The 17,152-nt window shown below is 37.7% G+C and overlaps 2 protein-coding genes across 2 annotated transcripts in view; one reads left to right on the forward strand and one right to left on the reverse strand.

The window, feature by feature from the left end:
* LOC140233978 (protein transport protein Sec23A-like) overlaps nucleotides 1-17,152 on the reverse strand; it is an 87,334-nt gene that overhangs the window by 54,090 nt on the left and 16,092 nt on the right. The window lies entirely within an intron of this gene.
* On the forward strand, nucleotides 6,018-9,727 carry LOC140232345 (histamine H2 receptor-like). Its single transcript, XM_072312476.1, has 3 exons — nucleotides 6,018-6,768; nucleotides 7,623-7,997; nucleotides 9,636-9,727. Exons 1-3 carry the CDS (start codon nucleotides 6,018-6,020, stop codon nucleotides 9,725-9,727), a joined length of 1,218 nt encoding a protein of 405 aa, XP_072168577.1.

Raw genomic sequence — 17,152 nt, forward strand, 5'->3', positions numbered from 1 at the left:
AAACAACACATTTTTACCCTTCTGGTGCGTGCATTATACAAAAGATTACATCCAAAGTTATTCATGAAATCGCCACAATCCCGCTGATATTTGAGGTAGAAATAGGCGCAAAAAGGATCGTAAATTCGGCCGTGTCGTATACCTTTTAAGAACGCATGTAAGAAATGGGAAAAGATTAGCGGGAGAAAAATAAAGGACACATTTTCACAATCCCGTTGGAATTTGAGTAAACAATAATAGGCGCAAAAAGAATCTCGAATTCGGCCCTACATGCAGTGTATAATTTTGAAAACGCATGCACAAATGCGTAGAAATTATCGGGAGAAAAATAAAGAACGCATTTTCAACCCTTCTGGTGCATGTATCACAAAAGATTACATCCGAAATAATTAATGACATATCGGAATCCCGCTGATATTTTGATGTAGAAATAGGCGCTAAAAGGATCGTGAATTCGGCCGTGACGTATAGGCATGTACGCAATGCGAAGTGATTATTGGGTGAAAAATACAGGACACATTTCAACCCCTTTTGGCCCGTGCATCATAAAGATTACAGCCGAATAATAATTCATGAAATCATCGCAATCCCGTTGAAGTTTGAGGAAACGATAGGCGCAAAAGAATCATGATTTTTGGCCGTGTCGTGTATCTGTTTAGAACGCATTTACGAAATGCGAAGAGTTTATCGGGGAAAAATAAAGGACACATTTTCAACCCCTTTTGGCGCGTGTATCATAAAAGATTACATCCGAAGTCATACATGAAATCATGGCAATCCCGCTGATTGAAGTAGAAATAGGCGCAAAAAGGATCGTGAATTCGGCTGTGTTGTACACCGGTACCTTTCAAGAACGCATGTTATACGGAATGCGAAGAGATTATGGGAAGAAAAATAAAGAGCGCATTTTCAACCATTCTAGCTGGTGCGTGAATCACAAAAGATTACATCCGAAGTAATTCATGAAATCGCCACAATTCGGCTGATATTTGATGTAGAAATAGGCGCTAAAAGGATCGTGAATTCGGCCGTGACGTGTAGGCATGTACGCAATGAGAAGTGATTATTGGGTGAAAAATACAGGACACATTTTCAACTCCTTTTGGCCGGTGCATCATAAAGATTACAGCCGAATGATAATTCATGATATCATCGCAATCCCGTTGAAGTTTGAGGAAACAATAGGCGCAAAAAGAATCATGATTTTTGGCCGTGTCGTATACCTTTTAAGAACGCATTTACGAATGCGAAGAGTTTATCGGGGAAAAATAAAGGACACATTTTCAACTCCTTTTGGCGCGTGTATCATAAAAGATTACATCCGAAGTCATACATGAAATCATGGCAATCCCGCTGATATTTGAGGTAGAAATAAGCGCAAAAAGGATCGTGAATTCGGCCGTGTCGTATACCAGTACCTTTTAAGAACGCATGTACGGAATGCGAAGAGATTATGGGGAGAAAAATAAAGAGCGCATTTTCAACCATTCTAGCTGATGCGTGCATCACAAAAGATTACATCCGAAGTAATTCATGAAATCGCCATTTCCGCTGATATTTGATGTAGAAATAGGCGCTAAAAGGATCGTGAATTCGGCCGTGACGTGTAGGCATGTGAAAAATACAGGACATATTTTCAACTCCTTTTGGCCCGTGCATCATAAAGATTACAGCCGAATGATGATTCATGAAATCATCGCAATCCCGTTGAAGTTTGAGGAAACAATAGGCGCAAAAAAGAGTCATGATTTTTGGTCGTGTCATATACAACTCCATTTAAGAACGCATTTACGAATGCGAAGAGTTTATCGGGGAAATATAAAGGACACATTTTCAACCCCTTTTGACGCGTGTATCATAAAAGATTACAGCCGAAGTAATTCATAAAATCATCGCAATCCCGCTGATATTTGACGTGTTTGATGTAGAAATAGGCGCTAAAAGGATCGTGAATTCGGCCGTGACGTGTTATAGGCATGTACGCAGTGAGAAGTGATTATTGGGTGAAAAATACAGGACACATTTCAACTCCTTTTGGCCGGTGCATTATAAAGATTACAGCCGAATGATAATTCATGAAATCATCGCAATCCCGTTGAAGTTTGAGGAAACAATACACAGGCGCAAAAAGAATCATGATTTTTGGCCGTGTCGTATATCTTTTAAGAACGCATTTACGAATGCGAAGAGTTTATCGGGGAGAATTAAAGGACACATTTTCAACCCCTTTTGGCGCGTGTATCATAAAAGATTACAGCCGAAGTAATTCATAAAATCATCGCAATCCCGCTGATATTTGAGGTAGAAATATGCGCAAAAAGGATCGTGAATTCGGCCGTGTGGAACATCTTTTAAAAACGCACTTACGAAATCCGAAGAGTTTATTGGGAAAAAATAAAGGACACATTTTCAACCCCTTTTGGCGCGTGCATCACAAAAGATTACATCCGAAGTAATTCATGAAATCGCCACAATTCCGCCGATATTTGAGGTAGAAATAAGCGCAAAAAGTATCATGAATTCGGCCGTGTGGAACATCTTTTAAAAACGCACTTACGAAATCCGAAGAGTTTATCGGGAAAAAATAAAGGACACATTTTCAACCCCTTTTGGCGCGTGCATCATATAGATTACAGCCGAAGTAATTTATGAAATCGTCACAATCCCGCTGATATTTGAGGTAGAAATAGGCGCAAAAAGTATCATGAATTCGGCCATGTGGTGCATCTTATAAGAACGCACTTACGAAATTCGAAGAGTTTATCGGGAAAAAATAAAGGACACATTTTCAACCCCTTTTTGGCGCGTGTATCAGAAAATATTACAGCCGAAGTAATTTATGAAATCATCACAATCGCGCTAATATTTGAGGTGGAAATGGGCGCAAAAAGGATTGCGAATTCGGCCCTGCATGTCGTGTACCTTTCAAGAACGCATGCACAAATGCGAATAGATTATCGGGAGAAAAATAAAGAACCCCTTGTAGCGAGTGCATCAGCAAATATCACAGCTAAAATAATTCATTAAATCGTCGCAATCCAACTGACCATCAAGATCAGGTTACGCAGCAAGTTCGTGCGCCGATGTTTAGAAAAAGTCACAAACGCATTTGATACAATCTGATTTTGTTCATTATCATTTTACACTGTAATTCGCAAACAAACATTCTATTTTTTCCTATCTTTTTTTTTTATTTCTTGTGCAACAAATAATGCAAGTTTTACCCAAAAAATATTAATCTGTAAAATGTACATGGGTCTGGGGGGGGGGGGGGGGGTTAAAACGTCCATAAAAACAAGAAAATAAGTTTGCGAGTCATTTATTGTTTTTTTATGTTGTTGTTGTTGACCGGTAAATTTTCTGTTCGGACCGGTAAAAAATGGTAAACCGGAGCATTTACCGGTCCGACAGAGACAGGTTGGACCGGCAGAAAAAATGGGTTAGTGTGCAGCCCTGCTTACGGCATCACAGGAAAGGAAATTTACACTAAATTAAAAGGACAGAATGGCCAGTGCATATTTGACAACATTTTACAAGTAGCTATACACAAGATGAAGAATGAAAAGAATGTAGAGGTCCACTACACAACTTTTCACTCTGGGTAATAAATTTTACACTCACATACACACCATCTCCTCTTTGCCATTAAAAGAACTATGGTCAGCACTGAAAAGTCTTATTTTTGTAAATGGCTGTCACACATAATTCTTGCAAAACAGTTGTAACTTGTTTAAACTCACAACCAGATTGCAGATGCGAGAGAGGGCAAGTTTTACTGCCTGACAATACATTCCATTTGCTCTTTTTTTTTTTCCTCAAACAAAATTATGAACAAACATCTTGATGATCACAAAGCTGTACTAGGTAATGGTTATTATGTTTGTGTATCAAAGGCAGATGTAGGCCTATGTATGTCAAAAGAAAGGGTAAATGTTTTAATATTTGGTGCAAAAACTATTCATATTTTCTATTTCTGTCAGTTTCTTATCACAACAATAAATGAATGGCAAACTCACAGTACACTAGCTCTTCACCAGAATTCTACAAATTAGACAAATAATTCTGATGACAAATGTTAAATGAAAGCAGAGGCCATTGGAAATGTACAGACATGCAAAAATTTCATATCTACCAGAGATCACTTGAATATGGTCTGTTAATCTATCTAGTTACTGATTTATTTATTTATTCATCTGTTTGTCTATATGTGGATGCATGTGTATACTCATACAAACTCTGATTTCTTGTTTTGAGGGGGTGCCTAGAAGAAAAACACACTATGCAAAGCCTACCAAAATGATTAAAGAAAAAAAATCACTGATGTAATGACATAAAATCAGTTCTGATTTGGTTGCTATGCTTGTCGATTCAATTTCATGCTTTCTTACATGTAGAGCATATCAAGTAGACTCAAGCCTGCTAGTGCTAGTATTTCAGATATAAAATTTTGAGTAATTTCAAGAGCTGTTTCCATAGAAACAACAACATATAGTCCACAAACGTTTAGATTTGATGTCTTGAATCTCATTTCCTGCAAATCTTAACCGATTTCTCCTCCATTACCTTGCAGAAATGGGGCTCTACAGACTATATGACTTACTCTGGGCAGAAAGAAACTTAGAAAACTTAGAAGAGCAGCAGCACAGTGAACAAGACACTGATGGAATTTCATACCTCAAATGAGATTACAACACGCAACGTGACAGAGGATCTTCCCCTACCATCACCCCTGAGGCATTTTGCAGCTTGCAATGTACGAGGAAAGAAAGAAATTCACACCTCAAAAAGTTCTCATGCAAACACTGAGCTTGTTGAATTGACTTTGCACCATTAGTGTAATCTGACCTCCAAAACCTTGTCATACGTTAAATTGCTGTTGATGGGATCACATCAGGCTGGTTGCTCGTTTGAACCCTTAGACTCTTTTTTTCTTTTTTTTTTTTTGGTTGCTAATGCTGGAGGGAGTTGTGCGCTGCAGGCACTCTCGCGAAGAAATCCTCCCCCAGGAACGGACGGACTGAACGAAGAGTGACTTCGAGGAGGTTCTAGGAGAACACATTTTGGAAGCGTTGTAATGATCAATCTATACACAGCTTCTCCACACCAGTTTGCCATTTCTACCTCGTCTCATCAGATTGAAAAAGGGATAGCAACGTGAGGGGAGCCCGCATAGAAATGCACATGTAGGGATAAATTGTGAGTGCCCTGTTTGCTTTCATGCTTTTCATATATGCAAGTCCCAAGCAACTGCCAGAAGGGAGTTTAACTTTACAAAAAACAGTGACAGGTAATGCAATAACAAACCCCTATATCTTTGGTGGGTACTTTTTAAATGGAGAAAAAAACTGCAGAAGGAAGAGGTCTGCTGATTGAGGTTCACCACAGGATCAACTTGCATGGACATTCTTCAAATGATCAGATTTCCTGGCGTGCTGACCACCATACTTCTCAGCTTACCCAGGCTGGTGTGGAGAGCTCAGAGATAACCCGCAGTGCCTGCCAACAAGTTTAAAACTTGTGCAGATGAATAATTGTGATAAGCATCTCATGAAAATTGCTGCAATACAGAGGTTTCCCGTCTCATAGTGAAGATGCATGTGATTTATTCTCTGACACATGTCTGCTGTGAAAAAAAAACAACCAAACAAACAAACCCAAAACAAGAACAATCTGCCAGGGTCCGGATGTAATGCATTATTAATGATGGCATCTCATGTAAGTGATGCTGGAGTTTTACAAGCAAAGGCAGCTGCAATGAGATGAATCTCGCCTATTTGTATTATTTATTGTGTTGTGCAATGTATTCAGATGTTGAATCCATGGACGCTTGCCTCACTAACTAGAAATTTTGTATGGAAAAACCAAAACTTATATATATTGCATTTTTTAAAGGAAGTTCTGTAAAGCCGAAATCTTGTGCTACTGAGGACAAATAATGAAGTTCTGCAGAAAGATTTCTCTCTCTTCTTACTGAGACTCGCGAAACGGGAAATGGACATAGCATTATTTCCAGTAAAATGGAGAACTTGATAAATTCTTCTGAAGCCACCACAAAGGTATCTGAGCAAGACTACCCGCTTAGTCAAAGCCTGAGCTATACCTTGGGCAGCCTGATGATCCTGACAACCGTTGTCACCATTCTTGGCAATCTCCTCGTCATCATCATCATCTTCCGCTCACCCAAGATTCAGACAATCACATCGGGGTTCCTGATGAACCTGGCTATCGCTGACCTCTCCACCGGCATCCTCTTGTTGCCCTTTGCAACCAGCGTCCAGCTGAATCTGACCTGGATTTATAGTGACCAGTGGTGTGGAATACTGGGCTTCCTCTACCTCGTGATTGGGATCGTCTCCACCTGGACACTAGCGAGCCTCAGCACAGAGCGCTACATCGCTGTCAACCACCCGCTCAAGTACCACCAGATGCTCACAAGGACACGCGTGTGGATGGCGATTCTACTGAACTGGGGATGTGCCATCTTTATGGCCTCTGTACCCTTCATGGCAAACAGCAAATACGTCTACCTTCCATCATATGGCTTCTGTCTTCCCAACTTGGACACAAACGGGGAAGCTGCAATAGCGATTCTGATGATGGGGATATGCCTCCCTTTTGTGATCATGTGTTTTGCTTACATCTCCATTGGACGAGTAGCCTGCACACAGGCAAGACGTAAAGTTATAGAGTGCAATGAGGACCACTGTGTTTATGTGTCTCCAAAGAACAAGGATTACAGGGCAGCAAAAATTCTGGCAGGCCTCGCAGGTTTGTATCTTCCTTTCACTTCCAAAGTTTCTATATTTCAGATATGTATCTTCATGCATTTATGACTCTTTGGAATTTTGGACAATATCTTAAAACACAAGGAAATAATGCCTCCGGCGACACTCTGTGGTGAAGGCATAAAAAAAAAAAGAGACAGAAATTGGTAAAAAGCAAAGTAGTGAAAGAAGACTCCTCCCTTGGTTCTTGATAATGCCATGCTAGCCTGATCAAAGTAAATCTTCCCTTGGTTCTTGATAATGCCATGCTAGCCTGATCAAAGTAAATCTTTAAATGCAGTGTAACTCCAGGATATTCATTATCATCTAATTTACTTGAGCTTTGTTTCCTTCTGGGTAACAAGTCCTGGATTACCACAACCTCATTCATCATACCCTTCATGTTAGTTCCAATAAATTGATGCAGCTTCCACATAGAGAACAAAACACAATGGCAAGCTCATACCAGCCCATATGTTTTAAATTTTTGCTTTGTTTTGTTTTTCCCCTCCGTATTTACTGACAGCCCCAAGCCCTGAGAGAGGCCATGTATCAAACCATAAATGTATTGACAAACAACCTAAAAGGCCGCAATTTGAAACCAGGAAGTGGCTCCATGTAAACAATTAAGGAAACAGATATCTGAAGTAAAACCATGTTTCAAATCAATCGTATCCCCTTACCCGTCAATCTTGTCAATAACACCATGAAGATCAAAAGTGCAATTAAATAACTTTTGTGGCTTCCTAAATTTCTTTTTTTTTTATTAGGTTACAAAGAAAGAATGACTACATTAGAACATGTGCCATTTTCTTCTCTTCTTTCTAATTTCCCTCGACCTGTTCCACTCCCACACAGGGGTGTTTGCATTCTGCTGGCTTCCATTCACGTTCCTATGCTGCTGGGACACCTGGAGCGAGAAATCTGCGCCTGCACTAGTCAGCGCGGTGGCGCTTTGGTTTACCCTCCTAAGCTCCGCCATCAATCCGTGGCTCTACTCGATCCTCAACCGCACATTCCGGGCTGCCATGCGACACCTGGCCACTCAGGCGGCGCACAAACTGCCTCTGGTGCGGAATCACTTCCGCGTGGGTCCCACCACAGCCAACAGCCAGTGTTTGCCCGGTGCAGGAGGCGCCAGCATGGAGATGACAGAGTGCCAGGACACACAGGGTCGACACACGAGACAGAGTACCAGTAACAAGAGGCCTGAGGGCCACTCTGAACCTACGAGTACATCTCCACAGGAAGAAAAGGGGTTGCAGGGAGAAAAAACTTATACAAACTTGCCAAGTTCTAAACATATCAGAGCTGTTCAGGCAACCATAGAAGTCGGAGATAATGTATAATGTAATATATACTTATATGAAGAACTGCTGAGAGTGAAGATTCAATACCCTCTTTGACAAAAGCTGTTGTTATTTTGTTTTTCTCCAACCAGCCAGGGCAAGTGAACAATTAAGGACGGCCATGGTCATAAAGGAGAATAAAGGGAAGATTAGGCTGTTTGTGACTTTTGTTTGAAACTATCCATTTGATCTGAGAAGATGATCACATTTTGCCACAAAATGAAAAGTGACATGGGTCCATGATTAGAATATGTATCGTCACTTACACTGGACTTTTTGTTACTAGTAAACACTAATTTCCATGCCTGTGCACATCAAAGCACTTTTAGTATGTGAAAGTGACAGAATCTTAATGGTGCATTAAACCATAGACCTACAACAAAGTTTGTTGTAGGTCTATAATTAAACCATGCTTTTACGGTCATTCCAAAACAATCCTTTTGGCTGACTCTTTCATGTTAATAGAGAACTGTGGTATTTGTGTCCTTGATTAGAAGGAGCACAGGGCTAAACAAGTATTACGGTCACAAATAAAAAGTGTATACATTGCTCATGTCGATGAAACCAAAATGGCCTTTTGCTGTACTTACAGAGGTGATAAACCCCATTCTAATCAAGTTTAGAGAATATCTAGACTACACATTATAGCTCATTGTATACATGCTTAAGCCATTTACCCAAATATGAGAGAGAAAAAGAAGAGCAGATAGAAGGTCAAATCAAAATCAGATTCAAGTATTTGGCTAAAAACGTGCATTGCACCGTGACGACAGAGGCATTAAGGTTTTATAATTGGTAACTAATTACACATGGAGTGACTATTTAAGATCAATTAGTCTTCAGGGCCCTCGATAAAATACTCCACCAACAGGAGATTTAGTGCCTGTGAGAGCCATAAAGCTTCCAGTTGTTGTCATCACCAGGTTACGACTGTCATAACTGCGGATGACCAACTTGCTTTGGAAACACTTTAATGAAGGCATTCACAAGAGCCACACAGGCAACGCACGTATTACGCTCTTCAGTATAATCAAGATGTATCCCTGAGAAAATATACTCTTTACATTGATCTACAGAGGATGGTATCAAAATTAAATTTGTCAATAGAAGTCTCCAAAATATAACATAACCCTGGAAAGAGTTCAAAGCTGATGACAAATTCCAAAAAAGTGAATACCTACAGTAAGTGTATGTATCTCTGAGATAATACACTCTTTGCATTAATGTACAAAAGATGGTATCAAAATTAAATTTGTCAATAGAAGTCTGCAAAATATAACATATTGGAAAGAGTTCAAAGCTGATAACAAATTCCAAAAAGTGTATACCTACAGTAAGTGAGATATAGTGCAACAGGGAACATCAAATAATTGCTGACATAAGTCAGCAAGAATATTTCAAGATTACATACATGTAACTTGCTTCAGCGTACTTGTATTTCAAGTCAATGTGAGTGATACATAACTACACAATCCTGGAGATAATGCCTCTATGAGATTAATCCCATATACCCATCCCATAGGACAAGAACATATTGAGAAAACTGTTAACACCTCTGGGAGTCAATTATTGATGGGCAAAGAGGCACTAGGAGTCTGCTCCATGGATGTCTGAAAGCACAACAGATTAAAAATCAAAATGGTATCATGCTAAAACAAGACAGATCTATCCTTGCTGAGAAAAGGTTTTCACAGAAAAATCTTCTCAAATGCACATGTATTATGGAAAAGCTTATGATGCTACCCTTCCGGCAATTCATCACCCAACGTCCTTCATTTCTTTCTCTGTTCTTCTTTTTTTTTTTTTTTTTTTTTTTTGGGGGGGGGGGAGGTACAGTGATGGGAAGGGGCAAGGAAAGGGTTTCTTCAACATTTCACCTTTGATAACTTTGTTTTCGAGCTGAGAGAGAAAGCAATTTGACTGCACAAACATGCACATATTTCTTGTTCTTTAGTTACTATTTTCCATATTAAGGTTATGCCTGATTTTTACTGCATTTTACTGTACACCATTGGTATCATTTAATAGCATTGTGATCATAACATTTATATTGCATTTGGTCGCCTTTCACCTTTTGTACTGAGGATGTAATGTTTTTACTTTAATTGAAAACACCCACATTAGGCAGGATTTCTACTAAGTTTAGAAAAGCTTAGAACATCATATTGGTTGTGTATGTGTATGTGACTGATATTTGATGAATATGATTTTGTGTTTCCATGCATGTTGATATTGAGTAGAGCTTATAATGTCATCAAGGAGTAATACTCATTATGCACTTCATTACAGTCAGTGTATATCTGCAATCAATGCAGTATGAAATAAACTGCTTCATGTGCATGTTCTATCTTTCATTCTGGGTGAAAATAAAACATGACATCAACAATTTGGTCTTTTCATCAGAAGGGGACCAGAGGATGCCTTAATTAAGTACAACAATAGTAGTTCAAAGGAGTTAACTAGTGTTGTCATTTCTAACATTTGAAAGACAGGCAGTTTGATCTGTACTACGGAAATGTTCCTGATTTCTTGGGCCAGTTACCTTACAGGATAGCTATAGATAATTGCATTCAAAGCCTTTCTGCTTCATTCAGCCAGTCTTGCCTTGAAATTCATACATAGATAATTGCATCTTTAGAGTGCATTAATACACAAATTATTTCTACACTGCTTGCTTCCATTTACATCATTTAAAGTTGTATATTTCAAAATCAGCCAAATTACATACTGCAGTGGTGAATATACTCGTAATGATGCAAGTAGTAATGGATGCATATAAGAGAAGTGAAATAAAAGAATGAAAATTGCAGGCTTTTCACCTCCTGAGAGAGCCTATCATTGTGAAAATACAATTTACAGCACTTTTGCAATGATGTATTAGATGTCTATTGATGTTAAAATATCAATTTGATACATATAAAAAAAGTATGCACAGATGGGTTTCTAGTCCCTGACAATATGGTTTTTGTGACACTAGATGGCAAGGGCCCAGATGTCTCTTCAGTTCTCCTCTAATATCAATGTCAGCTACATTTCACCTTAAAATGAAAGATGTTACCAAATACACCCTCATCCTTTTGGTGACATCTAGTGTGCATTGTCTTTAGCAAGTTTTATGATGCATTTTTCTTTTCTTTTTTAGTTTGGTATAATAAATGCACAATTCATAAATTCTGAATAACATTTTATGATTTTCTATCATAACACTTTCTGTTGCTGGACTATAAAATGCTTTCAAGCTTTGCTTGCTCATGTGATATGCTGACACATCAATGAAAACACATCAAAGCAACAGGTGAGAATCAAAATGGCATTACCCTGTAAAGGGAATAGTTAATGTCCTTCTGTTGTTACAGTCATGAAATTTCAATGACCAGTATGCTATGTTCTAGTACAGAACTGATGAGTGATGACTTTAGATATTGCCAGCTGAGAACCAGAAGGGCGCTATCACATTCTGATATTTTAGTGTAAATAAACACAAATGATTAAATAGATATTCATGAAATAATAAACTTTATTTAATCAAAAGTAGGTAGATTTATAAGCCTTGTTCCAAAGGCTAGGGTAAAATAATGCCCTTGTGGTTATGATTTTTAAAATTTTATTGAAAATGAAAAGAATTTAAAATTGACACCATAATGTAAAGGAGATTGAGCTCCAGAACTTGATACCTAAAACTCAACACCCCTCCTCCCCTCAAAAAAGGCGATAAACCCTTCTAGTTCTCAGCCGATGATGTATTGCCATTTCACAGACAGTGGTTGTATTGTTCATGGTCAAGAGGAAATTGTTTTCTAGCAGATAGAAGGTTGTACTGAGAAGTATTAAATGTAATGATTTTCATGAAATTGGAAACCCACTTTGCACAGCATGGTGTATCATTTCTTGCAGGTGAACAGGGCGAGAATGAAGATCAGACAGCCACGTTAACTCTTTACAGAGTGATGATTACCGATGTCTCCTCTATCATGGTACATGGTCAAACATGATTTAAAAGATGCACAGCATGAATTGAAGACTGAAATATTCTCAAGAGAGAAAGGGTGAGACAGACAGACAGACAGACAGACAGAGAAAGAGAGAGATAGAGGAATATAATGTATTTGAGATTATTTGTGCATACATGTACTATTGTAGGTATGCGAATGTGCTTGTAGGTCGGAGTATTACACATGTTGCTGCAACAAAATTGCTGATGACAAACAAAATAAGAGAAAAGGAGTTATATGAAAAATTGAAAACAGATACAGGTCTAAACAGGAAGAGGCAGATAAAGGACATACGACACATTAAGAAGAGCAAAAAATGAACACAGTAAAAGAAAACACAAATGGGATACTTATATGGTTATGAACATTGCTACAGAAGATTAAATATCAATGCCGGTACAACAAATTTTGAAACATACTGGGACTACTGGCACTTCATATCAGGGCACACATACATTTATATTAAAAACAAAGTAGGTTAGGGCTAATGAACATTTATTTGATATTCTTAGGTTTGGGAAGACCCTGATTACAGCAGAAGACATCCTAGTATAGCATAATCCCTTTTTGATTTTTCCTTTCTCTGTCTGACGCCAAATTAATGAATTTGCTAGAGATCAAAACTGGCATTCCTTTTTGATTATCTTCTCCAATTTCTTCTTAAAACCACCCCCTTGATTCTGTCTCCCTAGATATATATCTTCCATTTCTATACATTATTGTGCTGGCATTTTTTTTTTTTTTTTTTTTTTTTTTTGGGGGGGGGGGGCTCATCATTCCCTATCTTATCAATACACAGAACTTCTACTGTTGCATTTTTACACAACAGTACCATCAAAACATAAAAAGATGACAATATGGATAACGCCATAATAATATAAACACAAAGAAACCATGTTTTGGCTGAAAGGTAATGTTGGTCACAGCTATACAAATGAGTTGAGGTGATGACATTATACACTCACGATATATTCCATCTGGTTTGAGCAAACAGAAATCATGCTTTTAAAAGATATATAGTATCAACTACAACCTTCCCCCTCCCTCACAAGTCATCACTGCTAAGTTGGTGTTGTTTCAAATAACATGAATTCAATGCGAAGAAATCATTGTTTGTTTGGTTTTTTTTTTTCTTTCCATTTTGAATTCATGCCTACAGAAGAAAATGTACAGATCTTTAGTGCAGGTCAATAGAATGCTTGTGATGTAACATAACTAACATATGGAATATCAAAAAGTTGCCAATACGAAAAGGAAATATGAAGTCTAATCTGATAAAATGCATTGGCAATTTATGAGCAAAGAACAGTGCATAAATGAATCTAGCCATAAAATGGACTTTTAAAAATGCTGGCTAAAAAAAAAAAAAAATCAATCAATACACAGGATTGTAGATAAACAACAAATACCTCATATAAAAAGAGTTATTTCTATCTATCTATCTAACATTTAGTAGGGGAAAAAAAAGGTGATAACACCAAACCACAGGAATCTGCAAGGGAGGGGGGGGGGGGGGGGGCAGTCATATGAGAAAGTCCCAAACCTTGAGTGTTTGTGGAGTGTGATTATCATTTCATAGGGATTTGCATATACTTGTAAGCATGTAAACATGACCGTGGCAAAACAAAATTGTGGGCTTGAGCTGACATTAACTTCTATTTGTCACCCATTTAATTTATAGCATCAGTTATTAAAGTGATTTCCACATCAACTACCCTTAGTAAGGGAGTGTGTTGACATAATACAGTGTACATGCCATTGGGCTTTCTGCAGTTCTATTAGTATGATCTCCAGTTTGCAGGCCAGGGGAAGGCCTCCAGAGAAATTCTGTCAAGGTAGAGATTTAACCAGCAGGTGACAGAAAACGTCACTACTCCCTGTAGTCCACGATGGCTATATTTTGTTTAAACAAGTATTTAAGACACCTGCTCTATATCTTTTAAATTGTATATAATCATTACTTTTGCACACCTCATATTTTCTTACCATTTCTTTCTTTCTGTCTGTAATTAATTTTCCATACGATTCAAATAGTCAAGCGCCTTTGACTTCATTTTGTCAGGTTGAAGAGACAGTGATTCAAACTTACAAATGCTGCCTGCACATGGATGATTTTTCTAAGGACCCATCGTGAGCTTGTCTACCCTGTAATAGTGACGGCTGCATTTCTTGGTTGTAACTTTGATGTGAGTGACATCAAAATGCAGTTGCACCTTCAGATTACCTCAAATTGATATCAGCACTTCTCCTTGAGTGGATGGTTTTTAATGCTAACTTGTCATTGGAAAGAGACATTTTTCGAATGTCACATTCCAAGCAATAAAATATATATCAAGATAGTAAGCTTCACTCTAGCAAGCTATCCACAAAAAAAAAAAAAAAATTCCCCTATTTGAAGCTTTTTCCCCGAAATCAAGTTGAAAATATCAACAAACAAACTTAGAAGTTCAACCTTTAAGTACTTATTAAAAATCCAACATCATACAACTGTGAATTTTAACAATGGAGAGATATAATTGTAAGTGAGGTCCAATGAATGTTATTCAAAATAAATGCTCACATAATTTTACATTCATGTAGGTTGTATTCTGGGACAACAGGAAGCTTTTTATTTTTCAGATCAATAAACGATAAAAAAACTTGGAAAATGGTCTTCTTACTGTCAAAACTGTACAGCATCTCTACATTGTAGCTTGAAATCAAGAACAATCATACATACAAACACTAAAAGAGAAGTACATACCATGTACAAGTATGTATGCAGTGAAAAAGCTTTCATGCTGTACAGACTGTTGAAGGTGAAGCACATGGACCTATCATGATAAACTGGTGACATGAGCTTCATTTACACTCTCTTACTGAGAAGCAGGACGGAGTCATATTAAAAAAACTGGATGAGGTGTATGAAGTTGAGTGTATCAAGGTTGATAGTGAATGAAATCTAACCATGCGATGTTGATATTTTACTTCCTGCAACAAATCACTTCAGTATATGCTGCTGGTATAAAGATTAAAAGAGTGACTACACTACAACCTCGGGAAAAATTTAACATAACAACCCCCCCCCCCCACCATCTAAATCAAAGCCAGTACAGTGCAACTATTACACACACCACTTGTCTCTGACATAATCAAATTATGTTTGAAAGTACCAAATAAATTGTGCAAATGGCATACAAGGTTAAATGAAGATTAACAGCAGTGTCAATGAGTTGACTGATGAAATTAAACACTAGCGAAAAATTAAAGGACAAGTTCACCTTCATAAACATAAGGATTGAGAGAATGCAGCAATATTAGTAGAACTCATCAGTGAAAGCTTGAGGAAAATTGGACAATCGATGCAAAAGTTATGAATTTTTAAAATTTTTGTGTTGGAACCGCTGGATGAGGAGACTATTAAGGCTCATGATGTCATATGAGTACAACAGTATAAAGAAAATGTAAAGAAAATTCAACATATTTTCACTTTTTTCGCATAATGAAAGAGCACTTGACTTGCCTCTTTCTATTAACAAACAAATTCTTATATAGCGCATTTCAAACTTGAAAAGAATTTCAATGCGCTTTACAAACAAACAAACAAATTATACCCTAATACAAAATATAACAGAAATTACAAATTACTAAGCACAATATATTAGAGTTGCCAGTACTACTGAGACAACTGCATTAATGACTTCAAATTTAACAATCATAGGCTACTTTGTATAGATAAGTTTTGAGTTTTTGCTTGAAATTGTCTGTTGGCATCTGACTTCTAAAGGCAATGGGAATAATTTTATCCATAACATATGTCAGTAACGAGTCAAGGGAATGTGTACTTTTTTCAAAAGATGAAATTTTGTGAAATTCTCTTTATATTTTCCTTATATTGTTGTACGCATGTGACATCATACACTGCAGTAGTCTTCTCATCCAGTGGTGACTGCACAAAAACTTCAAAAATTCATAACTTTTGAATGGATTGTCCAATTTTCCTCAAACTTACAATGATGTGTTCTACTAATATTGCTACATTCTCTCAATCCTTATGTTAATGAAGGTGAACTTGTCCTTTAAGCAACACACTTGTCTATCACTGTGGTTGTACATCTCAAGGAAATTAACCTTCACCACAGATACAGGGTAGGATTTGCAAACATTTTCAGAGGGTCTCATCCACGTACATAAGCACCAATCATTCAGTGTTTTAATAGAAACCGTGATAAACATTAATGGGTATACACACTTGCGTTGGATTTGAATCAGTGATCTCATGATTATGAGACAGGTTTTGCATCCACCAGACTAACCAAGCTTCTGCCTGGCAGCTAGTAATCTTGGTAGTATAGTGGGTATAGGTATGATGCCTGTCTGATAATTGTTGGTTAAAATCCAACCCAAGTGTGTATGCTCATGATTTCTTTGTTTGTTTGTTTGTTTTAATCATGAGTACTACTGAATAATTGGTGATTTTTCTATTCATGTTGATAAAGAGCAATTTGAAAATCAGTGGCAATCAAAACAACTTGATGCAAGGATTCATCAATCTAAATAAACACGCTGTACCACTGCATGCTACAAGGAGTATAACCAGCACTGGCTGTTGGGGGGAAGCTCTGTAGTCTAGTGGATGTGACGCCTGTCTGGTAATCAGGAGATCGTTGGCTTGAATCCAACCCGAGTGTGTATGCTCACAAGTTTTTTGTTCTTATCATGGCTACATGTACTATCAGAAGACTGAATAATCGTTGCTTATTAATATCAATGAAGGGCAATTTGTTTGCAAGTCAGTCGCAAAAAACGACTCTTAAGCAAGAATTCATTCAATTTGAATAATGTTGATATCATCTTGCGGACAATGATACTGGAGTTAACTTTGTCTGACAGCAAACTGATTTCCCAGAGGGTTAAATAAAAATAACATGTCATCACCAGCACCAGTTCCTGCAATTTGGCTTACTGAGGAGTAAAAAAAAAAATATTGTCAGTCTCCTCTTTATGTGTTTCATTTTGAAATCAGCAGGAATGCTCCATTCACATATCAGGAGGTCATCACACTCTA

The sequence above is a fragment of the Diadema setosum genome, chromosome 1 (assembly GCF_964275005.1).
Source record: "Diadema setosum chromosome 1, eeDiaSeto1, whole genome shotgun sequence".
NCBI classification, from domain to species: Eukaryota; Metazoa; Echinodermata; class Echinoidea; order Diadematoida; family Diadematidae; genus Diadema; species Diadema setosum.